The following is a 25,991-nucleotide window of genomic DNA, read 5'->3' on the forward strand; positions in this document are numbered from 1 at the left end:
TTGGCTCAAATAATTTAATGATTCTTCCAAATGCCTTACCAAAACACACAGGATGGACTGCATTACAAAATAGAGACAGAGGGGAAGTGAAAAACAACACAATCCAATTTAAAATTCATTCAAATTCCAAACTTTTTTTTTTTTCCTCATCCATACATCAGCTTGCATCTCCCCTAAGAAGAGCAATCTGAAACAAATGCAAACTGCACGGTACAGGAAGCACACCCTGAATGCCAGGTCCCTCCCCACTGCCCTGGGCAGCTGGAAGGAAAGCACAAAGCATTCAGCACATTTTCACAGAGGTCTGGCATACAGCATCAGCACATTCCGAAATATTTGTAGGAGCAATTAAAAAACAAGACAGATGGTGTTGTCAGAAAGGTTTCTGATGACAACTTTGATCCATTGCAGATCTCCTGACAACACAGTACGTTATTCCTGAAGTGTCTCCAGCAGCTTTTTCAGGGGGCAAACTGGATGAAGACGGACTGACACAAAAGGGTTTTTCAGTAGGGTGTGCACAGCCAGACGAGACGGCTAATGTCACGTCAGAGCAGCAAGGTTTGAGCAGTTCCATCCACAAATCAATGCCAAACAACGGATGATGAGACATTAAGAGCAGTTGGGGCCACCTGGTAATTCCAAACCTCTTCTCACGTGCACTTGGAGGATCACACGTAGTTTGTAAAACCTGTTTAGTTCTCCTTACAGTTTGTTTTGTGTGTGTGTGTGCGGTGAGGTCACTGTTTATATTGTCTTCCCAAGCTCAATTTTCTTCTGGATGGCACGTGCTGAGTGATAAATCAGGGAGTCGATGAATCCTGCAACTAGAAGGAAAAACGAGATCGAGCCAAACGAGCCTCAAATACAGAGCATCTCCCACAGAAAGAAAAACCAAATCCTCCTGTCAGCAGCAGGAATTCCAGCTCCCCCTGACAGAAAGCAGCTGCTGCTGCTGCTCAGAAGACCCACATCTGCATCTCATTAGGAGAGATGAGATCCAGCCTGCAGGGGTAGAGGTGACTGGTTATCTGGAAAGCAATGTCTCAAAGAAGAAAAGATGAGACAAAGACGAGCCATGTTTGCTGACAAGTGAGTGAGGAAAGTCTGGAGAGGAAGCTGATTGTGAGAGCTTTGTGCCATGCTATTGCCCTGACCCAGCTCGCCAAGGGAACGCTTCCCTTTTGCTCATTTCACAGTAACCTCAAAAGCAAGCTGTTCTACCTGAGAAAACACATGCTGCCCTTTACTGACACCCGTTGTAGGAGACTGCAGCAGTTCACCCCAAATCTCTCCCACCAGTACACTGAAGGAACCTATTAATTGTGCTTGCTTGGGAGCAGAGAAAAGCTCAGAGTGGGTCTTCTGCACCACAAAATCCAGACAGTCCTGTGTCTGTCACGGTGGCTTCCACAACACAGGAACTCTGTCTAGCTCCCTCCCTTCTTCCTGAGAGAACATGGAGCCAGTAAACAAAGATATTTTTAATGCCTTTGTGAAGCTTAATGTTCTTGGGTTGTTTTATTTATTCGGCACTTCCAATCTAAGAAATAAGTGCTTACTTGGCCCTACATAAACGTAGACGTTTTAATACTAGAGTAGCAGATAAGATAGGAATTGATTACTCTTTCAGTTACTGTAGATGATGCAATCTTGCTATCTGGTCTTTCAGTAACACCCTGATGACTATCTTTTGCCCTGAAAATACTTGTGAAACCAATCTGATGCTGTGACAAAGAGGCTGTCAGACAGCTGATTTGATCTGTCCTCCAGCATGTACAGCCTGACCACAGTGGATGGCAGCAGACAGCACGAAGTGGCTTGTCAGCCCCAGTCACTGATAGAGGAAACTTGAATTTGTCATAATAATTTTTAAAAGCCTTTACCTGCATTAGCCATGAAAACAAACATGATCAAATAAATGTGTTGCAGACAAATCCTGTTTAATAGACAGTAACCTCAGTACCAGGTTATCCAAGTGTGATGTAGCAGATATAGGTATTATGGAATACAGGGATATGATATAGAGTGGCTGGACTCCTACAGAGCTCAGCACCGGCCAGATCCGCCCTAATCTCCATGAGAATGTCTCTGAGTGTGTTGTTTCAGGGCACACTGGGTTATCAGCTGGACCAAGGCTAGGCTCTGTCATGTGCATGGAACTAAGTAAATGCTATTCCAGAAGCCAATACTGATGTTAAAGTCCAGAGATGCAAATGGTTCCGCATGAGCTGACTCTCCTTAAGGAACCCAGGAGCTGTGAGGGCCACTTTTGGGCCCTGCAGGGCATTCACTTGAACTTCTGTGTCTGGGAACACAGTTAGTGAACTCTGAGATGGCCCATGGGCTCATTTTATGGGCTTCAGGTCAGCATGAAAGAAACTATCTGCTTCCAGACCCAAGCTGGACAGGAAAACAGCACAAATACAATTGAATGGCAAATGAAAGACTGCATTATTTGAAAACAAAATGCCTCCCAGAGCACCAAAATGAAATACTCCCACAGCTCTGCAGAACATCTGTATTGCCTCCTGAAGGCTGAAGTCACCTTTCCCCAGTAAAGGGGGATTTATAACCAGCTACGCAGAGTTAAGAAAGAATCAGATGGCAAATAATCAGAGAGAAAAAGGATTTAAAGATGCAGTACCTGTGAATATGCCACCAACAATGGCACAAACTCCTGTGAGGAAGTGTGTGAAGGGCCTGGAATGAGGAAAACAATTTAAGAAACCATCATCAGCTCTGATACCAGTACGACAAATAAGTAACAATACAAACTGACTCATAATTAACATTATGTTAATCATATTACATTAGTATGCATTATATAAATATTAATAACTGACAACAGATTTAACAATTAAACAACCCCTACCGGCTACAGAATGAGTTCATCACCAAAACGTTTTACAGAGAAGCACCACTGCATTCAGTGCACTTGAATGAGCTCAGTGGCAACCCCAGGGGGCACACACTGAACTTACAAACCCCAAAGAATGGACTTTTCATCCCTAAGATTTCAGCCACTTCTGCTCAGACAGAAAGCACGTTAGGCTGCTGTGCGAGAAAAACCAAAATCCCTGAACACATATCAATACATTACAAAGTACAGAAAAAACTGTGCCTCATTATGATCCCAAAAGATTGGACAGCTACAACCCTTTCTGTCTTCCTGTAATTGCAAGCCTGTGATTAAATGAGAACCTGGAAGGAACAGGTTCTGTGCTGACTACAACATGCAGAAAAACTACTGAAAATAGAAAGAAAATAAGCTGGATCAGAGTGGGTAACTCTACAGGTGCTGGTGAGATGTTCCAGGACAGTGAAAATGGTAAATTGCATTTGTATCTATTCATCACGCTGGCTTTGCTATATAAAATTAGTCTTCCTATTAAAAAAGACTTTGAGGACATCAGACTGAACCATCATACCAGACTATCCTGATATTGTATCAAACCATTCCAGGTAGTATGGGACAACCCCAGATCCCATCCCTGTCAGATGTTCACAGTGAAAGGAACTGTATCTGGGAGGGTCCCATTTCCTCTGCTGGTTGTGGAGGGGTCTGGCTGACTCTCAAGCACCTGCAGTTGTGTTTTAAGCTATGCGAAATGACAAAAATCAACGCAAGGTGAATGAAATGCATTGAAATGATTCTTACCTGTGTTTCTCTGTCAGCTTCACCATCATGGGCGATAGTTCATATAGCACAAACACACCAGGCAGACCCTGGTCTCCTATCAGCCCGTTGGCTATTTTCTCGTGTCGTGTAACTGAGAACTGGTTAGTCCTTACCACCTGGAGGAAACATAAGCAGTAAGCATCATTTTGTTAACAGGAAATATGGAAGACTACTAAAAGCATGAGTTCAGTGAACCACATCACTGTTGCTGTGTCCCTTTCTTGTGGGCTCATGACAGTAATCACAGCTGCAAGAGTCATAATCAGCACCAGCAGAACTAGATCTAATTTTACTATTATTTACTGATTTATTTATTTACTATTCACTCATATTGGCTAAAGCCACGCTTAAATGAATGAGTTAAAGGATGAACTGTGCATCAGTCCTTAGGTTGGACTGCTTTGCTCTGTGCTGGCAGGTAATTGCCATAAGATGTCTTTCTAAACCTCAGCCCAAAGGCACATCAGCCTCTGCCAATTCGCTGCCCTCCTAAGCAAACTTCAGGAAGCAGCACTGATGCACAGCGTGAGCACAAGTCAGATTCCTGCAGTGCTGGCCTCCTTGAGCTCCAAAGCCTACTGGCCAAGCTTTCTACCTCATACTGTCTCTTCCAGTTTCAAGTCCATGAACACCATATCAGCCACCTTCTGAGGTCCTTTAAGAGCCAGCACATGAGCTCCCACATGATACAATAAAAAATTATCTCCCCATATGTAGCATCAGGAGACAACATCAAATGCTGAGAGGCTGGCCATTAGCAGATGAATTTCCATGGAAATAGATGGAAATGAATGGGATATGGGAAGAATATCACACAATCTGCAGTTTGAGAAGGCTGTATACATTCAAGAGTGAGAGAAAAAATAAAAGAAAGAATACATAAGCAAAGGAAAGTCTCAGGAGTTGCAGAAGAACAACAATGGCTCATCTTTGTACAAATCAAAAATGACCTTGAGGCATTTTCCTGTGCTCTGTGATTCTTAGACAGGTTGTTCATACTGGTGCTATTAAAACAAATAAATTATGTTCTATCTTCTCTAATAAGCTAGCTGATACAAACTACAATTCAAGCTGAAAGAGATACCATTCAGTTTCTTTATCAAATTCTACATTTGAGGGTTGCAAGTACTGAATACGTAGGACAGGTCATGGTGTATGTTTGTGAATGACAGCTCTACACGTGAGATTTCACTCACAGAACTGTAAGCCATGGTAGGCTGGGGGACAGCTATAAGGCCAGGGCTCAACACGTACTGTCCTTTGTACCTGAGGGATTGCAGTAATTCACAGAAACTGCACAGCTGACCTGGATCCAAGCAGAACTAGCTTCAAACATGATTTGAGGGTTCTCCCAGTACTGCCTCATAGCAACTCATTCCACCCATCTCCCAGGGAAAAAAGATAGGCCCAAGAAATGCAGGGTTTTTAAGAAAGAATGGTCCACTTAAGGATTTTTCAGATAAGAACCAATGCTTTCAAACAGCTTCAACCTGTGGGCCAGATGAGGAAATACAGCCTACATCCACTGTTGGGCTGCTCTGCCCACACTGCTTACGATAGCTTCACTTTAATGTCTGTACTGCATCTATGGGGCTCCTACACAGCCTCTGACATACTCTGCCAGTGATTTCAATTTCAAAGTGCCCAAAGCAACATGAAGGTTGTGTTGACATGCTGTATGTTATTCTGACTGCTCGAGAATGTGAGAAGAGCCTGAGGGTGTACAGCCACCCACTGTTGTGGGGTTTGTGGTGTTGTAAGACTGTGTAGGATGAGGGACCTCTGGCACAGTTTCATGTGCAGATCCATGTGCAGATCAGTCCTTGCACTGAAGAAGCCCCAGAGCCACACATCTCAGAGAAAACTGGTTCCATGCTAAAGCAAAGCTGGGCATGGACCACAGAGAGAGTCAAAACCTGGGGTTTGGGTGGGGAGCTAAGTCATTTTGTGTGTGAATGTCCACAGAAGTACTGGGGCACATGTCATCTGTCTCTTCCTCACAGCATAGATAAGCACACTGGGTACACAGTCCACACAACAGCAGAGCTGCTGCCTCTCTTGGCATTTCTATTTTGCAATAGAAATGGTGATTTCCATCATTCTGCTGCCCTAAGAATACAGAGTGGCTTAGATCTTGATAACTGACAGTTTTTTCATCTGTTTGTTCTTTTTAAGAAGAAGCCCTCCATAGCAAACAAGATCCCCTGCAGAATAATGGCAACCCAAACAAATGCTTCCAAATGGATGAAAGAAATCATGGTTCTTTCTGCTGTCTCAGCTGGATTAAGAACAGAGCATCTTCACCTCATCTTGAGAATCTTACTCATTCCAAAAGAGCATATTGTGAAAATGGGGCTGGAAATCTAGCCGCCCTCTTTTGAAAGGTAAAGGAGAAACTTTTAAACTAGAGATGAGCTCATCCTAGGTTACTCTCCAAAAAACATTTGCTCCTTGGTGCCTGGACTTCTCCTGAGCAGGCACTACAAGGATTCATGAAGGAATGTGACACAAATGGTGTGGCTTCTTTGAATTAGGTGGGATGGAGTTGGAGATCTGCTTAATCACTGCAGTAACACTACAGACAAGATTATGCCACAGAAACTTGTTTTGCTGAGGTCCCTAAAGGAAGCAAGTTTGAACAATCTGTTTTGCTTCCACCAGAGACAGAGAGGCAGAAAGAAGACATAATCTGAAGGCTTTTGCTTGTTCTATATTGATTAGTGGATTAACTGCTATGCTTCAAGAAGAAAACCTAAGAGACAAGTTTCAGATCTGTGAAAAGTTGATTAACCCTACTGAATTACTCTTGTAGAGATTTCATGGACAGTTGAATCTCAATACATGGATGTTTGGAATAAGCAAATTCTAAAATACACAAACATAAAACAGGAGAGGAGAAATACACTGTTGCACAGAATATTGCTGGGTCCCATCCCATGTTGCAGTGTGCAAAAAGGGGCTGAATATCAGCTGAGGCTGCTTCACCTCTTATGGTACAGCAGAGTGTGTAATATGCATATATCTATAAACAATAACATAACTCATCTCCTGTGTGAGCACAGTGAACCATGAAAAGGCACAACAATAACCTGAACTTCTGATTTTTATAACAAGTCAAAGCAAAAGGGAAAAAAAAGGTACTTACTTCACCATCTACTTTCATATAAACTGTAGGGACCACTTTGACGAAATACTGAAACATCATGGAAGCTGGAAGCAAAGACAGACACACAATTAATAACTGTGATCAGCTGTGAATTGCTGCAGTTTATCCGAGGGGTCAGCCATGCACTGTTTTCGTTCATGGGAGCTTTTGTCCAAGAACCCTTTTTTTTTTTTGCACAATAGCAACTGGGCTTTCAATGATAGTAAAGTTAATGTCCTCAATATCTGTCCCTTCAGTTCTCTTAAGAAATGTGGAATATAGCAATCACTCTGAAAACTGATTTTCTCAGAAATTCCTCAGAAAAGACTGTTACTCATTCATTTCTGTAAAAGTAATTCTTACCTATAATATCATAACAATAAACATAAATTTGAACTGCAATCTGCTTTGCCTACATCTTCAGCCCTACTAATTCCTCAGAAATCTACCTGCTGTTTAGCTATATCCTGCATGGAAAGCTTCAGCATACAGAGTCTTTTAGCAACCAGCTGTGGGCTCCATCTCAGAGTTTATTACTCCACAGAAAAATAACAGCATTGTGACACCTTTTCATTTTTCCCTATTTTATATTAAGCACTGTCCTCTGATTTGGGTACAACAACTAAACAGATGGTGAAAGAATTAAAAGAACAGATTTAGGTGGGATAACAATCCTTGACCCAAACCACCAATGTCTCCAAGCGTTACTGCATAACAACACCTCAAATACCTGTAAAGATGAAGTTTGCACAACGCAGCGCATCTAAATAACGTATCAATGCAGAGGCATATAAAGCAGGTTTGTGTGAATAAACCATAAGGAGAGAATCATCCTTCCTTCCTAAGCCAGCAAGCAAGAGCTATCTTGCAAAGATGAGCACTATTTTTTAACTCGCTGGCACTTGTTCAGCTGTTACCATCAGGTAGATCAGGGTCAGACAGACTCCACAGCTCCCCAGCAACACTCTTAGGCTTTTTTTCTCTATACTGTGGCTTGTGGCTACCTCTTATTGCATACATTAGCCAGGCAGAACTCTCCCCATGTGACGCAGGCATTTAATGATAACGTGCTGTACCTTCTGTTGTATATCCATTAATGCTGAAAAGAGAGATCTTTCAGAAAGATCACAGTATCAGAACAAAACGCACAGGTGATTTGTTCCAGATGAATGGAAGCATATGTTTTAGAAAAAGCACAAGGTGAAGGGGTCCAAGTCTTCTGAAGCATTGCCAGGGCTCTTGTTTAAGACTGAGAATCTCACTCCTAACTCTCACTAATACGGACTCTTAAAAAGATTTCTCTCAGCTGCTCTTACCTTGCTGTGCAGTGACGTCTGTCCCATCCAGAGGGTTCACAATGCCTGGATAATCCCTCCCAAATGAGAGATGTTTGATATAGTGTGTCATATTGATCTGAAACAGAAATGCTGATAACTCAAACAATGCACAGCATCCACAGGGCAAAGCAAGGGGCCTTGTGTTCACATTCAGAATGTTTTTCTGAGTGTTGCTCCAGCAGGCCTTACTCAGTGTTTCCTAAAAGTAAACTAAAAGGCACTTGCTTTTTTTTTTTTAATTCATGGAAGATTGCACGATGTAGAATTTCTCCATTTTCTACTCCAAATCCTCAGATCTTTGTGTCCCTCCCCCCCACCCACACAGCAAGCTCTCCCATCCACTCCTTTCCCTGGCATAGGAGCAAAAAACTGTCAACTGCCATTGGTATGGGTACCATCTGCTCTCCTCACAGCACAACTAAACCTCAACCAATTCAGCAGAATTAAAAATTGAGGTAGCCTTAAGAAGAGAGCAGCAGACTTGTGAGGCAACATGAAGATGTCTCAGAACACACTGTAGAGCCCTGCCTGAAAGCAAGTCCCATACTGTACCTAGGTGCATACAGCCTGAAGCCAGATGGGATCAGCACACTGAGGTCCCAACGTGGCAACTGTAGGGAAATCCAGAAGGAAAACAGACTGAGAGAATTGGGAAGTTATCTTGGAAACACTTACGTTATCAAGTCCAAAGCTCTGGAGGTCATGAACTGTAACAGAAAAACAGTTTAACAGTGTAGTTCAGACTACAAAATCAAAGCATACCTGTTTTATTTTAGCTACTGCTGATTAAAATGGAAAAGTAATAACCCGGGTTTCTCTCCTGCTTGCAGGTGGACATATGATAGATTAAACTGCTGCAAGTCCTTTCATAGACTGCCCACCCACTGCTAGAATGGAGGAAAGTAATTGAAGGTCTATTCAGATCAGATATTTCAGCTGTTGCCTGAACATGTTCTTAACATATGGCAAAAACAAATTCCTGGGGTCAAGCAAGGAAAAGTTCACTGTTACCCCAATCCTAACCTGATCTCCACTTCAGTTCTTGCTGAACTCCTCTAACTGCTGGAAAAACAGAGGCACGACAGAACAAAACTAACAGCTGAGGGCAGCACGTGCATCAGCACTGCATGAAAGCACCCTACAGAACTCAACAGCAAGTGAGCACCTATCAGCACCCTGCCCATCAGCACTGCTACTCCTGCCCTGAGAACACAGCGAAAGGACAAGCCCTTGAAAGGCCAGCTTTCAACCTGCCTTCTGCCACTCCTGCATACAGCAGGCCAGCAGCACAGCCAGCACCACGCACATGGAGCACACCTGCACAGAAGGGGCCATGGAAAGCACTGCTAAAAGGAACTGCCCTCTATTTGTTGGCTACTTAACTGCAATGCCAGAAAGAAGCCTCAGTGTCAGGATGAAAACACAACCAGATTTCAGGAATGCTCCCACCAGGCTTATCCGAAGTTGCTTTGTTTTCTGAGCTAATGGAGTCAGATCACCAACAGACGCATCATTAGTGAAGGAATAATAATTATAATGAAGGAATGCTGCCCTCAAATGGTTTCTGATAATAGCACAAGAAAGGCTGCAAAGCTAAAAGAACTGATTGAAACTACCTCTCTTATAAAACAAATGTTTATTTAACGAGTACCCCGTGAACTCATTTTTTTTTCCTAATAACATCTTTCAATAAAATAATAGAAGTTTTGCTTGTATTTACACAATCCTTACTACAACAAAGATACATCCGTGCACAGCAGAGACCATATGGTTAGAAAAGGAAACACTGTGCCTGAACTACAGTCCTCTTCCTACAGCTCTGATCTGGGGAGAACCCTTTGCATTTCACAGCTAAAGTTTTCAGAGCTTGGAAACAAAGGCTGCAGCCATCAGAATTAAGGCAATGGTTTGTATTACAAAGAGCTCAGAGCAGCACAGGTCTCAAAATACTGGTAGTAGGTGGATGGCTGGACAAAATGATCTTGGAGGTCTTTTCCAACCTCGGTGATGCTATGATTCTGTCTATATGACGTGTCCCTGACAAGTGTGCAGACCTACCCCTGCCATTAGCATCATTTCTGTGTCTGTTAGCAGCTGGATCAAAGAACTCCTTGGGCTTAAAACCCCAAACCAAACAAAAAAATAAATAAAAATCAACCAACCCAATATTTGGAAATGTGTATGAAACAGTAGGTAGAGAAAGGAAGGAATGGGGAAGTGGTCTCAGCATTACATGTTTCTTAATGATTTCCAGCAGTACACTGTTTTGCTGTAGTATTATGCAATTAAGCCAAGCTAAGTGGGTTAGCTGTCAGTGAGTGTTAAGTGTCACTGCTTTTTGCACTGCCAGCAGCAACCAACCTTCAGTCAGTGACAGAGTTCTATGGAGATTCTGCCTTGCTGGACCTGCAGCTCAACTCAACCTAATGCCAGAAGTCTTTGCCTCTCACCTTCCTCTTGATGGTTCAACTCCCTGCCGCCCTCCTTGTGGTCAAGAATCACATCAGAGAGCCACAGCAAGCACCTCTTGGGCTGAGGACACTCTGTCACCCAGATCAGCTTCAACACACAGCTGCACACCCTGGGGCACAGCCTGCCAACACAGCAAGGGACAGGAGCACTCCTGCCCACAGCTCTGCTGCTACAGTTCCGTGCTCATCAGCTCAAATAGCTGCATTTGTTAGCACTTAAGGAGGGAGCTGAGTACCAGTGAGGATGACAAGCTTGCAGCTATAGTGGAGTACCAGAGACATTCAAGAGAAGCCCTTGAGAAGGACCAGTTGCTCACTAACCCATCACACCAGCTTTACGTCGTGCAGGATTCAAGTCAAGTCAGGACTTTTCCAAATAAAATTTCCCCATACTGCTCTGCTATAATGCTTTCCACAGATCAAACAGCAGCTGCTCACTTTATAAAACCTTTGCAATAAATGATTTTTAACTGTGAAAAAGCACAATTCATTAACTTGGGATCCAATCTGCCACCAGGTGATATGTTTATTCACCTCTGATCACCAAGGACGATGCTAAGCACATATGCACACAGTTTAGGTTGGAGATAAATATACAGCTAATTAGAGTTAGCTTAACAAAAGCCTATTCAGCATGCTTAGAGAAGAAACAGAACAAGGAAATAGAAGAGAAGATCTTAAGAGAGTGTCAGCTAGGGCAGGAGACTTATAAGCACGTCCTTTCCCTTCTGTAACTGTGGCTAAGTGCTTAGCTACATAAATAAAGAAGCCTGTAAGAGACTTTAGGTTTGTCAAGAAGTCTGTGTATTTTTATATAACCTCTTTACTTCCCTGTTTTAGTAACACACTTCGAAGGCTGCTGTCTGCCTGAAGAGTTCTCCCCATCTCACATTTCTGACCTGCACAACCACAGAGCTCCTTGGACTCTGCAACTCAGCCCTTTGCTGGGTTTAACAGCACTCACTGCCATTAAGGACTCTGCCAATAAATGCATTAAAACTGGAAAAAGCTCAAGACACAACTACCCAAACGTGGTGCTGTAAAATGAGTGAGGTCATCAATTTTCATGCTAGGGATGGATTTGCAGGGAGAAAAAGCTCGTACGTAAACATGATGAGCAGGATGAGGCTGTGGTGTGAAGGGGTGCTGAGGCAGGGAGCAGCACAGAACGTGTTGCAGGTTGGGGAGGGGATGAGCAGAGCACAGCTCCTGAGCCTTCCACCAGATGTTACCAGTGAGTGGAAACACCACATCTCAACCTGCAATCACCAGGACTCTCTCACCCTCAGAAAAATCCATTGCCTTACAGACCCTTGGAAAACCTTCTACTAAGTATTCAGAAGGGCTGGTGAATGAATTCCCAGCAGCAGTTCTCCAGCCTGTTGCACAAGTGAGATTAAATGAGAGAATTATCCCATATGACTTCAAAAAACAGAATTCCCTCTGACTTGTCACCACGTGCCCCTCAATTACACCACCTGCACAGAACACCTACCAATATATTATCTCTCACAGTGACATATTAAAATTGTGTGTAAGACAAAGATTCTCAACCTTTCCCATCTGGTGACCTCAATTACCAGAGATGAATGACCTGAGATGGGTTTCTTTTTAGCTTTCAGGAAATCTGCTCAAATCCCAGCCTTTATCAACAGCTCCTCCCAAAGGAGATTTATGGGCACAGCAAATAACAGAAATTGGGTTATACTGTAGTATGTAGTTTTTGGGGAAAAAAAAAAAAAAGCAACACTTACTCTCAACAGCGTGCACTGCAAAATTGAGCAGAGTGGGAGAGAAAAGAGAAATATTCAGATCTTTACAATGAAAAGCAGAAGGTCAGATACAACAGCATTTAAAACTTGTACCAAAGAGCAGAAGCACAACAGCTTTGCTGGTGCACTTGCTAGGCCATGTAAAGAGACTCCCTAGCTAGCCAAAGGCCTAACACAGGGACTAGCAGTCATTTAAAAAGGAACAGAGAAAAACAAAAATGCAGGAATTAGTCACCAAAAAGAAAAATACAATGGGATGTCCAAATTTCTTAATATAAGCTCTAACACAGCATGCCACACAGCACTGCTGCTTGTATTCAGACTTAATCTTTCAAGTCCTCAGGGTAAAGGAAAGGCCATTGTGGCAGCAGCCAAAGCTATCCAGGTGTTGTCAACATTTACATTCACAACATTTTTGTTCATTCAGTTCCAAGATCCCAGCAAAGGTGAATACCTGGAAAGATGGGAAACGTGTGCATGGGCAGCACATCTCAAAGCTTACTAACTTTTGTTAAGCAACCTCCTTTTTTGTTGTTGCTGTTGTTTCAAGAGACCATTCACCTGTATACTCACATTGTGCACGATTAACCAATAACTCACAGATTTATACCTGCAAGGAGATGGGCCTCTGAATACTTCACAGCTTCCACCCCTTCTGCCAAATGCTACACTGCTGGTAGTGCTTCTGTGACAGCACAGGCTTTGCTATGGAGGAGGTATGGAAGGTATAGAGAGCCTCCAGACAGCTGCTTGACAAACCTCAGCTCTGATAGATGGCAGTGCAGTGGGAAATGAAATCACCACTTTTGTGGTCTCCAAACCACACACATTATCTTGGAAATAATGCTTGGTCCATCTACAGATGAGCGAGACTTGAGTCTTTCAGCACCAACACAAACACTGAAAGGAGTTTACCAATGTAAAAAGGAAAGTCCTTAGCAGTTCTGAGGATGAAATAATAATCTCAGCCTCCAACATTCAGTTTGGGGATGAAAACTATTCATTCTCCAGCAAACACTACTTTGGAAGAGATGAATAGCGTACAGATGATTTCTAGCTCCATGATGAAATTCACTGATGGTGGTTTTGGTTCCCACTTTCTTTTCCAAAATAGTTGATGGGCAAAGAAGAGCTCAGCTGAGGTCCTGGCGTCTGTAGAGTCCTGTGCAACAGCACAGCCCCACAACCAGCAGGGCTCTGGGACAGGAGAAGAAGAGGAGGCTGCAATTGACAGCAGAAAGAATTAGTTGGCCTGCTCTTGGCAGCCAATGAGAAGATAGCAAGGGACCAAAAAATGACAATCAGTCCTCAGTCAAAGACTATATGTCCACTTTGCAATTCAAAATTCAAATCATTAGAAGCTACGAAAAACAAGATATTCTACAGGTCTCGTCCAAGGATGCTTCCATATAGGTTTCAACTGTCAAAAAAATCTATTAAAGTAGTGAATAAATCTACCACAAATGAGGAAAACAAGTGGTAATCACAAAAATGCCTTCAAAGATAACCTCTTTCCTCCGGTTGACCACGTAGGGTGTAAGTACAACATGTGGATCACATTGAGAACTGCTTTCATTCACAGAATCTGTCACAGTCATTGGAAATGTGTCTTAAAAGACAGAATGTTTTGAATGTAGTCATCAGTGTCAGTGTTTTTTAGGCTTCTGAAAGAATCAAATGATATATTTTAAGAAAGTCTCTCTGGCTGTCAATACAGAATGATGGGGAATGTCTTCCCTAAGAAACAGTGACAATCACACCCCTGCAACAGAATGGTCCAAAGACAGTCTGAAGGATGACGAGAAGCCCCAGCTTCCTCTTGATTAGGAGGAATGCAGCAAGGAGGAAGAAAGTGACAGCAGGATCACCTCTTTGGAGGAAACTACCACCAAGAAAGTTCCCCCATGCTGGAAGCTGACTGCAAAGTTCCATATCCAAAGCAGGAGATGGCTGCTCAGGAGATTAAAAGACTAGATCATTTAATTTAATCATTTAACCATTTCTTTTTTTTCCACCTGAGATAGAAAACATTCTTTGAGGAAAGGTGTGAGCTGCTGCAAAGAAAACAGCTGTGATATGCAGGACCATGAACAGGCACAGCTGATGCTGGAGGCTGTCCTTACAAAGGCATGAGTGAAAAGAGAACTTTCCCCAAATCTTAAGTATCCTACATAAATTAGACCTGAAAATTCCAGTTCAGGATCCAAGGCCTATGAAGTAGACAACAGTGAAACAAGCCTAAACTCAGCTAGTACCAATGAACAAGCAGGAAAAGAAGACTGCAGATATCACTGATGTTTGACTTTGGTTTTTCCCTTGGCACAAGCAAGTCAGGACTTTTGGCACAATTTCAGTGCCAAAAAGTCTACTTGGAAGCACTTCAGTCCTCCTCATAACTTCCTTCAGTCCTCGTAACAACCTGGGATGTCCCAGTGCAACTGGACCACAGTGTCTGAGGAATAAACCAAGACCATTAGGATGACATTCAGGAATGGAGGAGTCTTCTCTGACACTGATGATGGAGCACCACAGTGCAGCTTTCAAGCAGCCAGTTTTCAGTGCTTCCAATAATCCAGTGTCACTGCTTAGATACACCAAAAACGTGAGTATGGATGGACAAAACCTGCACTAACCCTGCAGAGCCTGACATTTCTTATCAGTTAACACAGGACAGAAACACACCACCCCTCAGTTTTCAAATTACATCATACCTCTTGGCCTGGGATTATGAGAAACCAAACAAAAGCAAAGCCGTATTTAACAATTGTGCACAGTAACTTTCATTTAGGTTGGATACATATGAACAAATATGGAATCAGCATCAAAAGAACATGAAAAAAGGCTACATGCAAGCACAGAAAAGCATCCACACAAACAACAGTAAGTGAAGTGAAATAATCTCACCTGGATTTAACATTCATGCGAGCAGAAACAAAGCAAAACAAAAAAAAGACAAAATAACATTTTCTTCAAAGTGAACAAACTTTTTTAAACACAGTTTTTGTTTTTCAGCATTTCCAGCACTTCTACTTCCTTCAGATACATGAATAGTGCATAAAACAGGGAGGGGAACTGTTCAAACGTGAAAATGTCCAGCACTGCTAAAAAGATTACCAAGAGACCATCAGAGGTCCTCTGACATAAACACAGCCAGAATACAAGGACATCCAAGACACACTTCTGGGGTCACATTTATAAAATTGAGAATTAATTCTTCTGAGAGCTTCAGACGTGAGGGTCTTGATTTGTATGAGAAATCATTAACACAAATACACGTGAAATACAGTTTGAACACTGATGTCCCCTTACAACAATAAGATACACTTGTGTCCCTTAACAGCATGAGGTTCACAGGCTGCCTCTTTCAAAATTTTGATTCCCATCAGTCGACACCAACCTGCCTTAAAACATGAACACATATCACACTGACAGGGAGAAATTCAAAATAGCCCAAAGTGGATCAAACTGAAGAAATCTGATGTGAGTGAACTCTTTAAGAAGGTCTCCTTATGAGGATTATCCACTCATAAAATATTTAAAAACGCATAAAAACAGAAAAAGGAGATCAACTGTTGATAATTTGATTTTGATGGCTACTTGTTAGGATTCTTCTGATTAGGAAATTAAGTACATTTAGGCTGCCATATTTAAGCAATATTAGCAAACTTTAATAGAAATTCAATCTTTTTTTCTAGTCGAAACAGGACCTCTGATTTCCTCTGATATTCTCTATTTAAATATAAGAAATTCTCACAAGCCAAAGCCAAACAATTTAAATTAGAGATGTGAGAAATGGGATGAACTCTGGGCAAGGCTGCTCCACTTTTTTTTTTTATAAACCTATATTCCTCACACATCCAATTAATGATTTCAAATCTCTCCTAAGATTCTAAAAAAGTCTTCTGGCAAATGATTTCTGGGGACAAAACATGAGTATATGAGCTCCCTACAACTCCCTGTAAAGAGGCTGAGGTGAGGTGGGGGTTGGCCTCTTCTCCCATGTAACCAGCAATAGGGTGAGAGGAATGGCCTCTTAGGGGAGATTCAGGTTGGATGTTAGGAAGAATTTCTTCTCCAAATGAATGGCCAGGTGCTGGAATGGGCTGCCCAAGGAGGTGGGGGAGTCACCAACCCTGGAGGTGCTCAAGAAACGTTTAGATGTTGTACTGAGGGACATGGGTTAGTGGGAAATACTGGTGGGCAGTTGGAATGGATGACCTTGGAGGTCTTTTCCAACCTGGTTGATTCTATGAGAACAAAAATATAAGCAAGAAGAGAAAAGTGTGCATGGAAAAAGAAGCCCAAATAAGACATTAATCATCTGTGGAAAAACAAGCTTCTTTTGGGTTACATTTAACCCAGTGCAACTACTAAAACAAACCAAAAAAAGAACAAAGATTGAGCTACACGCAATTAAAGCTAGTATAACTAAATAGAATTCAAGTTGTACCTCATCCTGTACTAGTTCTTTTTAGTATGTGTGTGTGTTAGTCCTATATGCCCTCTTATTACTTAATCTACTTTCAAAAAAAGCGATTTCAATTCACTTCTACTGAGGAGAGAAGGTTTTGAGGGTGTTAACAGTAAGCACGTGATATTAAATCAGAAGCTGAGATCAGAACTATATCTATGATCAGGTTAACAAAGTACTTCTGAACAGGACCTTTTGCTTTGCTGAGAAGATGCCTGTACAGATTCCCTATCCAGAGGTGTGTTAAACTAGAGGAATTCTCAAGAAAGGAGGAGAGTGTCAGTGTAAGAAACTGACAAGTCAGTCTGCTAGCTTCAGCAATTGAGGAACACCATCAAACAGAAGTATGGACTCAGGTCTACCCATCAGCTGGATTAACAGCACAGCCCCTCCACCACCAGGCACGGAGAGCATTGTGATGGAAAACACTTCCCACAGTACTGACTTAGTGTTCACCTTCCTATTTTCTACTGGTTCAAAATAGTATGAAATAGAAGAGAGCAGCAAAAATTCTGTCAGTCATCTCAGTTACGACCTAACAGTGGAATTATTATTTTTCATTCTACTTAATAACAGTTCAGAATATTCAGACTTCTCTTAGGCACTGACCAATACAAGTTCAGTTTGCTATTTGTTATTACAGGAAAAGGAAAGAAAAAATAAACAACAACAACAAAAAAAACCCAACCTTCCTCCTCTCTGTAAACTACCAAAAAACTAATTAAGACATGATGTTAGTTATATTGAGGGCAAAAACATTCTCAGCTTCATTTATGAACAAACAGGCTCTGAGCCTGCTGCACATTCAGAAAATCATCAGAGGCCATATTTAGTATTTAATGTGAAAGAATAGCCAGAAAGCAGAAGGTCTGCCTGCCCCACATCTTTCCTCCTACTCTTTTTCTTTGCCCTTGAAAACAGCAACATTCTGAACTAGGCCTCCAAAAGGTCTGCAGTAACTACAGAGTCCTTTCTTGCTGTTCCTGCACTCACCCACTGTGGCCCTCAGTTGTTCACTACAGTTGTGCAACACTTCCATTGCACACAAGACGAGAGCCATCCTGCCCCCACCCACATATGGGTCAATGCTGGCTGCAGGAAGGCTGCTGCTTTTACACTGCTTTAAGTGCAAGTTCTGCCAGAAGTGACACATTTAATTATAAGGACTGATGTGGAAAAAAAGCAGAGGAGCTTTTTGCACAGAAATGCTTCATCATTTAATCTGTAGAAATGGCTCAAAGCCTGGTTTGTTTTTCTTCAAAGACAGTTACTCAAACAAAGTGCAATCTCCCCCTGAGCATTACCTCAGTGGAACAGATCACACTATAATGAAGGGTAAAGTAGGGAAAAATCAAGCTAAAAATCAAAGCTCTTTGTCAAATCTTTACCAGAAATTTCAGGCTTTGAAAACCTTATCAAGGGAACTGAAAACATTCTGTTAAACCACAAATATTTTTGACCAAATTCCAGCTAAAGACAAAAAGCATAAATCAACTATCATTACTACTCTGGACACTTTGTATTTAGGTATACAGGACAAAACTCTTTACAACTTAATATAAATAAAGTGCTGATTTGCTTTCAAATTATCCTCGATGTTCTACAAATACCCCTCCCACAGATACTGATATTCAGGTCCTGGGCTTAATGCCATAGCCAAGTTTTACAGCAGAGCTGAGCAGTGAAGTTTTATGGAACTCACCTCTCCCACACCCTTCCATCCCCATGTTCTGTTTGTTCATGATAGTTCTAAAATTTTGTACCAAAACTCCAACATCCTCCCCATGGAAGCAGTGCTGCTATTCTTTCGGATCACAACGCACAGACATCCCAAGACAATGCTCAGATACACAGAGAAACAAAAGGTTACAATAAACAGAAAAAGAAAATACTTTACCATGTACGTGAGACTGCTGGAAGCTTTTTCCTGGTGCAAAGTGAAAATTTCCAGCTACCTGCAGAAGACAGTCACCGTTCATTAAAAGTTCTGAATCCATATACATAAAGCAGCCATATAGGTGCTGGCTTTTTCCTCTGGGTTTTTAAACTAGATATACATCAAGCAAGCTGCCTTTCCAGGTGACACTACCAGCAGATGCTATTTCCCCTGTTCCTCACAGGCACAGTCATGCTGAAAGCCATAATTACTGATGTGGGTAATAATCTGTTTTATGCAGATTATTTTTAGTAGACATAAAAATCAAAAGAAGGAGGAATTAATTTTTCTGGGAGGGAACTGCCTAAAAGAAGATAGCACAGAAAAGGAGGGGAGGAAATAACAGAGGGACAGTGAAGAAGATTATAAGCAAATGAAAAAAAAAACCCCAACTCAAGACAATAAACTACAGTGATCCTATGTACACACCCACGAAAATAACCTGGTCGCAAAAATAAAAGGACTAATCAGTTTGTTAAAACTACATCCAGGAATTGTAAGGGATACCACATGCACTTCCAGCAGCTGTACACACAGTCCCCTGGAAGCTCTCAGTGTCCCAAACCATACACTACACTTTGGCATCTGTGCAAACCCCTGCAAAGCTGATGAGGATGAGTTTAGTGATGGCACCAGAAATTCCCCTGGTGACACCCACTCCCTGTCCCTGCATGAGTCTTTCTTGCTTATCACATTTGGTGACAAATGGCCCTCTAATGGTCTGGTATCCAAAGTGGTACCAAATCACAGTACCCAGCTTTGTATACAGCATGTTTACTCCCTATACATAAAGAATTCTGTCTACAGAAAGAACACATAAAGATGTTTAAAAAAAAAATAAATCAAAAAACAAAAAACCACACCAAAAATGAAAAGGAAAAAGCAAATACTTGTATATGAAAGATTAGCCCAGGGCTGATTTCCAGAATGTGCTTGGGAATCTGGGTTTGGATGCCCTCCAAATGAGAAGGTAGTTAAATAGTCATCTGGTGTATCTTGCACTTAATTTTCATATATCATTTACAAAAAACTCCTCTCTGAGCAATTTCAGCTTTGACAACCAGCTGTAATATTCTTGCTTCTCCTCTTTTAAAAGAAGATAAGATTTCACTCTATTCAACACTTCTGCTGGCAAGCTGCTGGTTCCTATTACATCCAGCATCCACTGGTAATGTCTGCTTTAAGACCTGACGTGCAGGTTGGACTACGTAACCCTAAAGAAGCCACCTCTCCTCCAAAAGCCTCAGCAGAAAGACTTGCTAGATAGATGGTAGAAAAAAGCCAAGCTTATTCCAGGCCTGCATTCTTCTTACAGCCCACACAATGAAATGGGATTACTCCCTTCCCATTGCCTTTCCTCAATTCTTTACAGCTGCAAGTACTTTGTTGAGCCCAGGGGTTACTGTATCACAGCACATGAACACCTAAAGCTGGAAAAGGAGAGGAACACCCAGATTCTGCCTTCTCACATTCAGCCTCACGGTGCAGGTATACAACAAAACTCATCTCTCACCTTATTGACCTCCAGAAAACCATACACTTGGCAGCCTTCATTCTTCTGCTCTTGCATTTTCTGGCTAAACCCTTCCCTCTTGCACTGCTCGATGGTATCTGGGTTCTTGAAGGCCCAACCACGCCGCCTGTATGCTTCTCTGACATCATCACAAGTATTACAACATCTGCAAAAGCACAAGTACCATCTTAGTATCTTTATCACAAAAAAGAGATGCTTCTGTTCAGGACTCAGATATTTGGTGGCCGCTTCTTCTCCAAAGCGATAAAGCAAACACTGTGAGCTGGATCTTGAAGGTTGACCTAATGGTTCTGGAGAAGCTCAAGCTTTCTGATTTATCTGTTGAGTTTTTGATGCAAGGGCACAAGCCATTTTAAAATGGTTCTCAAGTCTGAGAAGATCTTTGTCCATTTAGAAAGCCATGCTGCTCCTTGGAAACAAATTTCCTATAAAACCTACCAGGGTCCCACATTTCTGAGTAGTTTTGTGTTTCCCTGAGTGAACAAAGCATTTGCCCATTTCTCTTCTCCTTTCCTCTGGTTTTAAACCATGATTGTCAAAGTTGGACAAAACGTTAAACCTTCTTCAATACTTTTCCACCTCTGGACAACATTTTGGTCACCAGAAGAAAGAAAATAAGGAAACAAAAAACAACCATTTATTTTTATTAGTTCCACATTTTGCTATGTGGAATAAAGAAAAACCCCTCAAAATGCAAAAAACATCTTGAGGGAACAGAAGAGCTGGGACAAACAATGTATCATCAGATAGAAAATAAGACTGGAGTGTACTCAGGACCTACAGCCCAAACAAGGATCTGCTGTTACAGCAACCTGCAGGGAGGGGGAATGAGGAGCACAAATGACCCATGACACCTGTTGTCTGTGTGAGCAGTGCACACCGAGTTTATGCTCACGTAAGGATGGAAAGCCTGCAGCAGGAGTGTGAAGGCAGAGCCATCACTACTTTTATACCAAGGCATCCCAGACGATGGTGAGCAGTGTCACCCTGACCCTGAGCATGGATGTACACAAACCAGAACTTCATTGTCCATTCTTAAGCACTACATACATAGCTACACAAGGTTTAACAAGAGCACAACGGTCAGAATTCTCAGAGCACAAAGGATTTCATTGCACAAACTTCACAGACATCCTGCAAAAAACAGGCATGCAACTTAGAAGTATTCCCTCAAGTGCTAAAAAGATACAGAAAGGTCTGTGGTTACCGAATGTCTTCTGATTCTGCCCCATAACAGCTCTCGCAACGATCAGCATCCAAAGAATTGGGATCAAACACTTTTTCTTCTTCTTTCCCCAGCTCTAAAACAAAATAGGATTCCAAGTGAAGAGGCACGTCTAGAAACAGTGTCTTGTCTTGCCTCCAAATAGCACCACATATTATTTGAGTATATTGTACTACATTTAAGACCTATATTGCTACAGCTGAATTTAAACAGCTATCAATCAACTTACAATCACAGAGCTTAATGAAGACAGGTTAACAGAGAACTGGATACAGAGTAGCCATTTTCATCCCCACGCTTCAAATTTCAATGCCACAACCTCTGAATACAGAAAAGCTGCTGAGTTACACGACAGGGACACTATCACCACAAGCCCAGACAACCAGAAAAATGCTCACACGTAGTGATTATTCAGCCCTTGGCTTAGTTTTGCCCTCCAACATCACATCTGATGTTGTATTTACTGATACAAATCAATAAATCCAGTTTGTGCTGACATACAGAACTACACTAACTCACAGTAAGGTAACATGAACCTCACATTTTGGAAAGGAAAAGCAAAATTAAGGACAGCTGTGAGATCACAGCACTTCCCCAGAATTGTTTCTGGTTTGCACGAAAGTGCAAGGATGAGCCATGGTATGGAAATAACATAGGTGAAGGGCTTAGGTGGCCAAGTGTTATTTGATACAACTCCATCATGTGTGTATTAACACACGTGAATTAAGCATAATAAGGTGTAAGTTTAAGCTGAAAGGTTGAGTCAATGGAGCTCTTCCTAGAGAAATGCTCTTTCCTCTAACTAGACTGTCCCATTTGTCAGCCCAGTCACTGCACGATACAAGCAAACTCAACTTCTGCGAGCACAGCTGCTTGATTCCCAGCAAAAGACCATCAGCAGCTTCACTCCTGAAATCCATCCACGACGCCCTGTCAGTTTCAGAGTGACTGGGTAAAGATTTACTTTACAAAAGCAACAAGTGTAATAGGAGTTTGTCTGCTCTGTCAGTTTAATAGATTTGGATGCTATAAACTCTTGAACAGTTTATGGTGTTCAAGTACTCTTCAGCTGTCACTGAAAGTCAAAACAAGCACAAGTAACACAGACTACAAGAGCACCCATTCATAAAGTAGCACGTTACCGTGTCTCTCAGCCTCTGGAGTCACACGATTGCCAGCTTTGTCCAAACGCTGTTTGAACAGGTTGTGCTCCACGTCCAGCTGCTGTTCTCCTGCTACGTCCATTGCATCGATGCTCAAATCTGAAACCAGCAAGCAAGGAAAGCAGTCTGTAAAAGCACCTTTCTCACGGCTTGTGGCAATCTGAGGAAGCATTCAACCAGTGAAAATACAGAATCTTTTAGCAGGGGATAAGAATGTGCCAAAATTGGATGAAGACGCATTATTGGGACCAAACAACTTACAGAAAATGGAACGTACTGTGTCTGCACCCTAAATGACTGCTCCAAACGCAGTGTTTAATGTAAAGGTGTGACTGTTTTCAACCATCATAGAAATCCTAAAGGCAAATAATCAAACCCTTCCTCCTGAAAACTCATTGGTGCAAACGGCAGCCCGGGAGTTAAGCTCAAAGCCAGCTGAGCACTGCCCTCCTCTGTCCTCTCACCCCCCCTCCAACAGCAGCACGTTCTCCTGCGTCCCCTTTTCACAAGGATGATCCAGGAGCCCCGGCCTCAGCCTGGCATCCAAGCACCACGGGGTGCCTGCCGGCAACGCGTTGCGCTGTAATGCCGACGGCTGCTCTGCAGGGAACAGCAGAGGTTTCCAACACCTCCTGCTGTGCTGTGAGTGGGAGTCAGGCACAGAGCAGCGGCTCCAAACAACCCTAACGCTTCAGCAGCGACGCTGCCCAACCTAAGCGTGCCCCCAGCAGCTCCAGCACCGCGCAGGGCTCACGTCCCACCCCCAGCGAGCAGCCGGAGGAGCGAACCTCCGGCAGGGCGGTACCGCATCGCTGCGGTTCGACTCACAGGCACAGGGCATGTGCGGGAAAACAACGTCGATGTTGATCTTCAGCTTATCTCCCCTCGATTTGTCAACGTACAGCTCGGGATGGACCTGGAGAAAAACAGAGAGCCCGAATGCAGCGGGAGACAAACCCGAAGCCCCTTTCCCCGCCCTGTGCCCGCCACTCACCTCCTTGGTGAGGTAGTACTGCAGCTCCGAGAAGAACAGCAGCACCATGATGAGCCCGCTGACCACCGTCACTGCCGGGACACGAGAAGGGCCGTCAGCCCCCGCCCCGCCCGCCCGCCTCCTGCCGCCCCCGCCCGCCCGCTCACCCAGCGCTCCGCCGCACGTCTTCACCCGAAAGTCCTCCAGCGTTTTGGGGAACGCATCGAACCGCTTCAGCCGCCACAGCGACTCCATGGCGCCGCGCGGCCCGGAACCACTGCGGCCTTCCGGGGCATCGCCCCGCCCGCAGCGCAGCGCCTCGGAACGGGGCGGGCTGGGCGGCCGCGGCCTCGGGCGGCTGCGGGGGTTGGGGAGCCGCAGCTCTGGGCGGCGGCGCCGAGGCTGCACCGCCTCTGGGTGGGCAGCTTCCATTCACACCTGAGCTACAGCTCTTCCAGTTTAAAGCCGTTCCCCTTGGCCTGTCGCTGTCTGTGTGAGAAGCCGATCTCCCTCCTGTTTATGTGCACCCCGGAGTACCGAAGGCTGCGCTGCGCTCACACCGGACCTCCCGTTCTGCAGGCAGAACAGCCCCAGCTCCCTCAGCCTCCCTCCATAGCAGCGGTGCCTGATCTCCCTTTCCGTGTACTGAGGACTATGCTCTCCTTGGCCTCTCATCTGACCGGAGTACCTGTAGAATCCCTTCTTGTTTGCTTTTTTTTTTTTCTTCCCACGTCCCTTGCCCCGTTCTGTCCCATCTGTGCCTTTGCTTTCCTCGCTGGCAGCCCCGCACTGCTCTGCTTGCACCTGCAGCCCCAGCAGGGCAGCTGCATGCTGACACCCGGCGCAGGAGGCACAGGAGGAGATGGGCACCCAGGGCAGGGTTTGTAGCCTCAGAGTCTGATAGTCTCACGGTGTGGGAATAAACCGTCCCATGCGGGACTGAAAAGAGAGTAGGCACCAATTACGAGCTGGCAATCTAAGAGTTAAGAGTCTCAGGGTTCTGGAAGGTAAACTCAACAAAGCAAACTTTTCCATGTTCCTGACCTTTCTTAGCAGTAGGATCCCAGGCTGAGTTTCTAGTTCATTTCTCAAAAGGAAACAGAAGCAACTGCTTTACCAACGATTTCAGGATGTTCCATCATTTACTGACAGTGATACAATCCCCTGGACTCTTCTCTTTGGCAGGAAGACCATCCCAGCATTTCCTCGTAGGAAAGATGCTCCCATCCTCCCAGCAGCTTGGCGGCTGTTCCCTGGGTCCAGTTCTGTGTTACTGGGGAGCCCACACCTGGGCACTGTGGCCTCACCAGAGCCAAGTAGAGGAGAAAGGAACGATGACCTCGAGCTGCTGGCAGCACTTCTCCTAACAGCCCAGGGATGAGCGATGCTCAGCAAGAGCTGAGGCAGAAGAGCTGTGCAGTGCCCCAGCTGCTCCCCACCAGCACTTTGCATCCCCACGTGTCCCCAGGTGAGGTCGGGCCGCCCGCTCAGCAGTGGGGCTGAGTGCAGTGCCGTGTGCTCTCTGGCACCCAGCTGCTCCTGTGGGACCTGCCTCAGCCATTCCCCTCCTCAGTGTCCCACGGTGGCTGAACCCAGTGGTGCCCATTGGGCTCCTGGTGCCAGGAGACACTGCAGACTCACCAGCAGTGGGGCCTGGAGGGGCTGTGCTGCATGTGTGGTAACAAAACACTGTGGGACCGATAGGAAGATGTTCTTTTTCACTGCTGGAACCTCCCCTGAGTCAAAGTATCCTCCAGAGAGCGTGGCTTGAGGCTCAGGAGGGCAGCTATGAGCTGGTAGCACAGCAGGCAGACAGCCCTGGCAGCAGCCCAGCACTGCCTGCAGCCCCTGCAGAAGTTGTGCATGCAGGAGACAGTGCAGGCATGGTGGGCAGTGGGCAGAGACAGATGGGGCACAGCTCCTCCTCACGGGCCTCCCCCTCCCCCTGTGCCTCCTGGTGCTGCTGCCTTGGCGTGGAGCTGCTCCAAGGACAGACTCACTGGAGGCAGTCAGCAACCTCCAGTCCTTTCGTGTCATTGCGAGGGACAGACACTTCATTGCCACTGACAGGAGCTCTGACATCTGGCGTTCCTTGAACAGGATCCTTGGTCACATCCAACCCTCCTGCAGGACCTTGACATCTCATGTACTGCTGGCAAGGCCTTGGCATCTTGTGTTCTGATAGGGGAAGACATTGATGCCTCGAGAAACACCAGCAGGACTCAATGCAGGCCAGGTGCTTGGGTTACCTATAGCCACCCACTCTACTGTGAGGTCATGGG

The 25,991-nt window shown here is 44.0% G+C and overlaps 1 protein-coding gene across 2 annotated transcripts; it reads right to left on the reverse strand.

The window, feature by feature from the left end:
* Positions 1-24,031, reverse strand: ERGIC3 (ERGIC and golgi 3). 2 transcript variants are annotated; one of them, XM_090152340.1, is made up of 14 exons: positions 23,877-24,031; positions 23,731-23,801; positions 23,565-23,652; positions 22,716-22,835; positions 21,556-21,649; positions 20,328-20,493; positions 18,776-18,833; positions 12,390-12,404; positions 8,840-8,871; positions 8,144-8,240; positions 6,828-6,892; positions 3,662-3,798; positions 2,648-2,703; positions 1-827 (listed from the first exon to the last, which is right to left on the reverse strand). In XM_090152340.1, the coding sequence occupies exons 1-14, from the start codon at positions 23,962-23,964 to the stop codon at positions 748-750; spliced, it is 1,167 nt and encodes a 388-aa protein (XP_090008466.1). In that variant the 5' UTR covers positions 23,965-24,031; the 3' UTR covers positions 1-747. The 2 variants fall into 2 exon arrangements, with proteins under 2 accessions (XP_090008466.1, XP_031461529.1); XM_031605669.2 differs by lacking the exon at positions 12,390-12,404.
* Between the last annotated feature and the right edge of the window lie 1,960 nt (positions 24,032-25,991).

The sequence above is a fragment of the Phasianus colchicus genome, chromosome 17, assembly GCF_987193195.1.
Source record: "Phasianus colchicus chromosome 17, bPhaCol1.hap1.1, whole genome shotgun sequence".
In the NCBI taxonomy this organism is placed as follows: domain Eukaryota; kingdom Metazoa; phylum Chordata; class Aves; order Galliformes; family Phasianidae; genus Phasianus; species Phasianus colchicus.

Bases quoted from the DNA above. Each gene is read 5' to 3' on its own strand.
- ERGIC3 (XM_090152340.1), bottom strand. From the start codon at position 23,964: ATGGAGTCGCTGTGGCGGCTGAAGCGGTTCGATGCGTTCCCCAAAACG. The intron at 8,241-8,839 runs GTAAGTGTTTCC...TTTCTGTTTCAG, and splicing joins AGAGCTTTGGACTTGATAAC to ATCAATATGACACACTATAT. The intron at 6,893-8,143 runs GTAAGAGCAGCT...CTTTGCTTCCAG, and splicing joins AGACGTCACTGCACAGCAAG to CTTCCATGATGTTTCAGTAT.